Source organism: Arachis stenosperma, chromosome 6, assembly GCF_014773155.1.
Source record: "Arachis stenosperma cultivar V10309 chromosome 6, arast.V10309.gnm1.PFL2, whole genome shotgun sequence".
Classification (NCBI taxonomy): Eukaryota; Viridiplantae; Streptophyta; class Magnoliopsida; order Fabales; family Fabaceae; genus Arachis; species Arachis stenosperma.
The window spans coordinates 16,031,683-16,039,524 of record NC_080382.1 but is presented as its reverse complement, the minus strand read 5'-3'; the positions used below and the strand labels follow the sequence as shown (position 1 = coordinate 16,039,524).

General features: G+C 24.0%; 1 protein-coding gene across 1 annotated transcript; it reads left to right on the top strand.

Moving 5' to 3' along the window:
• Positions 1–5,109: 5,109 nt before the first annotated feature.
• LOC130936399 (18 kDa seed maturation protein) lies at positions 5,110–6,406 on the top strand. The gene is made up of 2 exons (XM_057866465.1): positions 5,110–5,280; positions 5,697–6,406. Exons 1-2 carry the CDS (start codon positions 5,173–5,175, stop codon positions 6,105–6,107), a joined length of 519 nt encoding a protein of 172 aa, XP_057722448.1. The 5' UTR covers positions 5,110–5,172; the 3' UTR covers positions 6,108–6,406.
• The last annotated feature ends 1,436 nt before the right edge of the window (positions 6,407–7,842 follow it).

Here is a 7,842-nt window from a genome sequence, read left to right as displayed (position 1 = left end):
CATCCCTGTTTAGTACAACAATAATCAAATTTTTTTTTTGTGGTATGTAGAGTTGTTACATGAATCATATGTTCTATCATAAACACTAGTGTTGTCAAGTAAGCCCCGGTGTTGTTGATGTCATTACGTCTGAAGATTATCTTCAGTTCAGTACCATAGCTTCCATTTGATGAGTCCTTTTCTCCTTTGCTTCATTTTTTTTCTTTTTTAATTTGTGTTCAGCTATGATTGGATAATTCTATATATGTATATATTCTAGTGATTGTGTTTGACTGTTTGGGGATGTTAGTTTTTGCCTACTCTGTTGAGTTTGCGCCCCTGCCCTCATTTTCTTTTGCTGACATTACTTTTTACTTTGTGCTCACCTATAATTTGATGTAGCAGTATTACTGTGATTGCATTTTCTGTTTGGTGTCTAATATTTCATCATTCTTTATTTTTTTATTCATGCCTTTAGTTCGGTTTCTGTTTTTCTTACGCTCTACCCATATTATAGCAAATTGGGTATGTCTAAACTCAGCCCAATCATTTTGTGTGCATTAGATGTTCAAGTTTTATGAACTATTCCTTGTCCAAAAAAAAAAAAAGTTTTATGAACTATTAGATTTTGTTAAATAAAAATCAAAAGATGTAATAAAAAGAGTACTAATAAACTTTATAAATATAGAATATATTAGTATATACATACATAAATATATTTTAATACATAATATTTTAAAAAAGGCAAGTATAATCTTTTATTTTAAAATAAATATAAAACATATAAATATATATAAAAGTATTTTTTATTTATTAAGATTAATTATTATACAGTACTATTTTTAATTACAGAGTATAAAAAATTAAATTATTTTATATTACTTGAAAATAATTAAATTATTTTATATTATTTAAAAATAATTAGATTATTCATTAAAAATATTTTTTAATAGTTAATTTTATTAAAAATATATTATTATATAACAATTTTTTATTCAAATATTTGTAAACAACTAAACATATATTTTATTCAAAATAATATATATAATATTATTTTAACAAAGTTAATTATTATATAATATTTGAAAAAACATGTAATATTTTCGTGTATTATATAATACACTGAAATAAATTATTTTTTGTGATATATATGTATTATATTTCCATGTATATATATGTATTATATATCACAAAAAATTTATTATATAATATTTGAAAAAACGTAAAATATTTTCGTGTAATAAAATATACGGTAATCTTCTATATATATATATATAAAAGTCTTGTCGAGTTAGAGAATAAAAAAATTGATTAAAAAAATAAAAAAATATTTAAAAATAATAAAAAATAAAAATGATCTTATTATAAATATATAATTATAAATATTATATATAAGAAACTATAAATGTTAAATTTAAAAAGTAATTTTAAATTATTATCTATTTAATATTACAACAAAATAAATATGAATAAGAAAGACTATAGGAAAGAGTCATGAGGTGGCATATATATTAGAGAGTCTAAAAAATAAAAGAATATATATTAATTCTATATCAGTCACTATTATCTACATATATGATACATATATGTAGTTGATACATATTATTTATTCAATTTTTTTTTAAAAAATTAAAAAATTATATTTTTATGTATTACATATGATATTTTAAATAAACTATATTTAGATAAATATTTGATAAAAAAATTATATTATATAATAATATTTTTAACAAAAGTAATTAGTTTAGTATTGAGTATAATAATTTATTTATTTATTAAATAACATAAAATAAAATATAATTATTTTATATTTTTATGTTACAGTTTAAAATATTATTTTAATATAATCTTTTAATATTATAAAAATTTTTTGTATAATAATTAATTTTAATAAATAAAAAATATTTATTTTTTTGTATTTATATGTTTTATCTTTTTAATTACGTAAGTTTGGTTAATTTAGGTCTTACTAATATAAGTAAACATATAATGTGATAGATATGTATTTATAATTATATTATTTATTCTATTTTTAAAAAAAAAATAAAAAATAAAAGTTAATATTTTCATGTATTATATTTAATATTTTAAATAAATTATATTTTAAAAGTATTTTAATGAAAAATTATATTATATAATAATATCTTTAACAAAAATAGTTAGTTAATAAATTTTAAATATAATAATCTAATTATTTGTCAAGCAATATAAAATAAAATTTTAATTATTTTATATTTTTATGTTATAATTTAAAATATTATTTTAATATGATTTTTTAATATTATAAAATGTTCTTGCATAATAATTAATCTTAATGAATAAAAAATATTCATATATTTTGTATTTATATATTTTATTTTAATTATTTAAAAATAAAAAATTCTGTTGTCATTTGAAATATTGTGTATTAAAGTATTGTCATTTAAAATATTTAATTATATACTAGGATATTTTGTATTTATTAGAGTCCATTAATGATTTTCTTTTATATTAACTTTTGATTTTCATCTAATATAATCTAACGGTTTATATAAATATGGCATATCCAATAAACACATAATTATTGTGCTTATTTTAGACACACCGGCATACAAAAACAAACCAATAGTTATAAGTCAGAATCAATCCAACAAACCTATAACTATAAGTGAAACCAATTCAAACAAACCGACATCTATAAGTTGGAATCACTTCAAACAAACTGATAATTATAAGTTTGAATCAATCAAAGTAAACTAACACCTATAAGTCGGTGTTAGTCCAACAAACAATCACCTATAAACTTGTTCAAAAATATATTGAAATAAGCAACACATTTTCTAATGACAAGCTTGTCCAATTTTATTTTCAAGATTATCAAGTTGATCTTGGGGTTAATTCTTATATCTCCGAATTTTAACACAGTCACGTCTCTTTTATATCATGCCGAGTTATAACTCAATTTTCATAAAATCTCAATTTGCTTCTTTTAAAAAATAAACAGGTCAAACTTGGGGATTGTGATCTAGTCATTATAACTCGGCAGCTACAAGCTATAATTCGGATATTAGGTCAAGACATTAGAATTTTCATGACTCACAAATTACCAACACATAACTCGGTCGTTATATTTATAACTCAGTCGTTACAGTCTGGTCCATTCCGTATTACTCGGTAACTACCACCTATTACTCAGAGAACAAGTTATGATCAATTACCTATAACCGGCCAATGAAACCTATACCTCGACCCAAATTTACCCATTGATCTATTAGCTATAGCTCGATCCAAATTTACCTCTTGAGTAAAATCAGGTTGACATCCTTAATAGCTCTGCAATATTAGGGTTTAGCTTGGTAAAGCTTTTATTTTTTAAAAGTAGCTTATAAAAGCTAGTTTTTAAAGATAACTTTTTAAAAAGTGTAGCATTTATGTTTGGTAAATTAAATTAAAAATAATTTTTAATAAACACAAGCAACAACAATTACGTTTGGTAAAATAGTTTTTAAAATTTAAAATATTATAAAAGACACAAATTTAAGCGTTAAATTTAAAAATTAGTTAATATATGAGGTTATAATAGACTTTTAAAATTTGAAAAACACAAGCCAACTTTAAAAGGCTGCACCTTAGTTGCTTTCAAAAGTATCGTGATCTTTAAAAACGGGTTATGTTAGGTAACTAATGATTTTCTTGAACAACGTTAACAATAGGTTTTAAAAGTGGCCCAATTAAAATAAAACACACTATATCCCCAAATTACTCGGCAAAGAATTTTATGGTCCCAGAACATTTGGACCATTAAATGGTCTTATAACAAAACATATTTTTTAAGTTTTTTAATAACGGTTAAATAGTCTTTATTTAATTTTAATTATAAATTAGTCCTTTATATATTATTTAATTATAAAATCTATTTTTTATTTTATAAATTATTTTTTTATCATTCATCTATCATATTTATTCATAATAAAAAACTGAAACAATAAAAAATTAGATCTTCCATTCATCGTAATAAATATTTTGCAATGGTAATCGATCATAGTTTTATCATTGATCCAATTACATACGTATTGAGTAAGAAAAAACGTGTTTCTTATAAATTTAATCGATTAGATGCACAAACCAATCGATTGAAATTTAGCTTCCCAAACTTCAATTGATTGGAATTGATACACAATCAATTGAATTTTGCAAGGCATGTGGGATTTTTCTTATTCAATCGATCAGTCATATTATCCAATCGATTGAAATCATCAAAAGAATTTGAATTTAGTTCATTCAATCGATTGGTTCTGTTACTCCTTCATTAAATTATTATTTTCGATAACCCCATTTTTTAACTTTAATTTTTCAAATACGAATTTTTTATACTTTTATCTCGAATACACAGATATATACATTCTCCTCCGATATATTCTTTTTAAGGTATTACACATGGTATTTTAATTTTTATGTTTATTTATTTTTTAAACTATGTACTCAAGATGTGTGTAACGTAAATATTTTATATATTTGTACATTTTAATAAACAAAACATTTAAATAATTTAAACAAAAAATTTCTTCACATCACATTATAACTCTCAATTGTAAAATCTAAAAATAGAGAAGTTAGATTGATACAAACTTAGCAAGACATACTTATGAACGTTATTTGAGGGTTATTAGTCTAGTTTTATATAATATTTTAGGGACAAAAATTGAAACATAATAAAAATATAAATATATCTAATTGTATGATATAGAGACAAAAATACGATAAAATTAAAATTAGTTTTACTATAAATTAATTTTTTTTATAACAACCAACGAACAAAATATAAAATATTAGATAAATAAAAATTCAAAAAAAAAAGTTATATTTAATAAAAGAATAAATAATAACAAATTATTTTCAACTTGAACCTGCTAGATGGATGGGATGAATATGAGCAACATATGTTTAGCACGTGTCCTATAAAAACTGCCACGTCTAAGTCGCTAAAGTCCTTGGCAACAGACACGAGGCTCCGATACGTGTAGAATGGGTGATGCAAGTACTTTGGTAAGCTGGACACGTGTGCCTCAAAATGACACGGGTGCAAGTGCTTGGGGTGCACTTAAATCTATTTATTTCATGCAATTGATCACAGCCAAAACACATCAAGCTAAGGCAATAAGAGTGAAATTAAAGTTAATTAAATTGTTGAAAAAAGAAAAAGAAAGAGAAAAAATGCAAGGAGCAAAGAATACCGGACAGAGCATTAAGGAGAAAGCTGCTAATGTTGGTGCTTCTGCTCAAGCTGGTTTGGAGAAAACCAAGGCCACCGTCCAAGAAAAGGTAATTAACATATTTTATGAATTATGATAATTAAAATCTTAATTCATATTGTATAAAGTATTATTAGTAAAGCCAAGATAAATCTTTTATGTGATTAATGACTACTTAACTTTGAAACAAACAAAAGTTAAGATATAAGTACAGATTAAAAAGTAGTATCATTTGAAAATTAAATTACTTGAATACATTTGATGATCTATACATTTTTATTAAAAAGCAACCTAATAATAAAATATGAACTCCACATGCTTTTTAGTAATCAGTTATCATTAACATTGAACATGATCATCATGATTGAAGGTGATTTGATTAGATTGAGCGAGTTATACATGGTTTTAAGTATATGTATTAGTTGTTGTCATTAGACCTATTATGTGCAAAACTCATTATTTATGAATGTTTATCTTTATAATCAGGCTGAGAAGATGAGTACACGTGACCCTGTCCAAAAACAGATGGCAACACAAAAGAAGGAACACAAGACCAACCAAGCCGAGATGGAGAAGCAAGCGGCTTATAATCAAAACGCCGCCCACAAAGAGGCGGCACGAGCCGAGGACATAGCCCCAGGCTACTACGGAACTGCCGCTCATTCCACAACCGGACAACATGGACATCCTACTGGAGGCCACCAGATGTCTGCGTTACCTGGCCATGGAACTGGACAGCCCACAGGTCAAGTGACTGAGGGAGTGATAGGCTCACATCCTATTGGGACTAACACCGGCACGACTCAAACCTCTACGACCACTACCGCTCGTAATACACGTGCTGGTGTTAATCCCAATGATCCTAGGTATGGGCATGGAACCGGTGGTTCATACTAAGCATAAGTAGTCCAAAAAATATGGTTTAGTTGTTATAATAATAATAATAATAATAATATAATACGTGTGAGGTTTAATAAAAGGTAAAAAGTAGAGAGAGAAAAAATGTTTGGTTTAAAATAGTGGTGTGGTTTTAGTAACTAAGAGTACTTTAATTTCGTTTTCCGTTTTGATGTTATTTTCTCTTGTTACGTTCGAGTCTTGTGTGCCAACAATGTACTCTTATTTTTATTTTATCCGTGTAACGTGGAGCATCCTGTTCGTGAAGAAAAGTAATAGAGTTTGTAGTTTGTTTTTTCTGGTTAACCTATTGAAAATTGAATAGCACTGCCAATTAGTTTTATTTCGAGTCGAAAACCTTAAAAGAGATATATACAATTGTCTTTTAAAATAAACCATTTTATTTTGGGGCTTGACAAAATAAATTTAAAAAGAAAAGAAAAGTGTGATATTGAAATTTTGCCCACCATGTTTGTTTGGTTTTATTGTAACTTTACAAAAAAAATTATTTATATATTAAATTAATTATTAATATTTTTATATTTAATTTATTTTAATGTGTATTTATTTTTTAATATATATTTTATATTAATAATTAATTTTAATGGATAATATTAATATGTATATACTACATAATATAGTCAGATAATTTTAATACATCATTATATATATATATATATATATATATATATGCTGGATAACATGGTATATCAACTCCCTCTTTCTTTACTCTTATTATTTTTGTTAATCTCCTATATATATATATATATATATATATAGGCTGGATAACATGGTATATCAACTCCCTCTTTCTTTACTCTTATTATTTTTGTTAATCTTCTTGCTCGTTATTTTCGTTAATACCTAATTGCTAGATTTATTATTATTATTATTATTATTATTATTATTATTATTATTATTAAGACAAGCGGGATGCTCGAGTAAAAAGTTAAATTGTGTCCTATTGATTTCTTATTACTTATTAGCAATTTTACATAGAACACAATCTTTTATCTTTAAAAACTCAGAAAAAATATATAATAGGCATTTCACTTCTATTTTAGAATGATTTGATAATTTTGCTTACAAAGAAACTACTCTTAATTCAAAATGCATTGCAATAAGGCTTATAAATTTTGAGATTAATTTACCTGTAACAAAAATTCTAATACAATAAAACAACCATGCTAATAAAATAGCACAAACTCTACAAAAATTCTAATACGTTCGTCCCATAAATTTTAATGTTACATAATTATCGAAACCAAGTTGGAAATATAGTAAGAAAGAAAAAAAAAATAGTAAAGAATTGGTGTCTGGGAGATCCCCACTAAAGTAAAGAATTAGTAGGTAGTTTTTCAGATGAATTGAGTCTCAATTCTCATCACGTTTTCATTTTTGATATGAGCAGAGCTCCTTGTTCTGGCCTAGAGAAATAGTACTAAAAAATGTGCCATAAATAATTGGTATACATTGCTTTCAAATAAAAATATGTGTAGTTTATATTAATAAACTAAATAAAATTTAAAATTATTAGCGGTTTAACAGTTAGTTTTTTTCTATTTTTTTAAAATTTTTTTTTATTAATATGTTATTCATCTTTTAAATTTGTGAGGTATTTAAAAATTAGCGGTTTAACAGTTAGTTTTTTTCTATTTTTTTAAAATTTTTTTTTATTAATATGTTATTCATCTTTTAAATTTGTGAGGTAAATATTTTTTATCATTTCAAATTT

Excerpts from the sequence above, each read along its gene's own strand:
- LOC130936399 (XM_057866465.1), top strand. The coding sequence starts at position 5,173 with ATGCAAGGAGCAAAGAATACCGGACAGAGCATTAAGGAGAAAGCTGCT. Across the intron at positions 5,281-5,696 it reads AGGCCACCGTCCAAGAAAAG|GCTGAGAAGATGAGTACACG; the intron begins GTAATTAACATA and ends CTTTATAATCAG.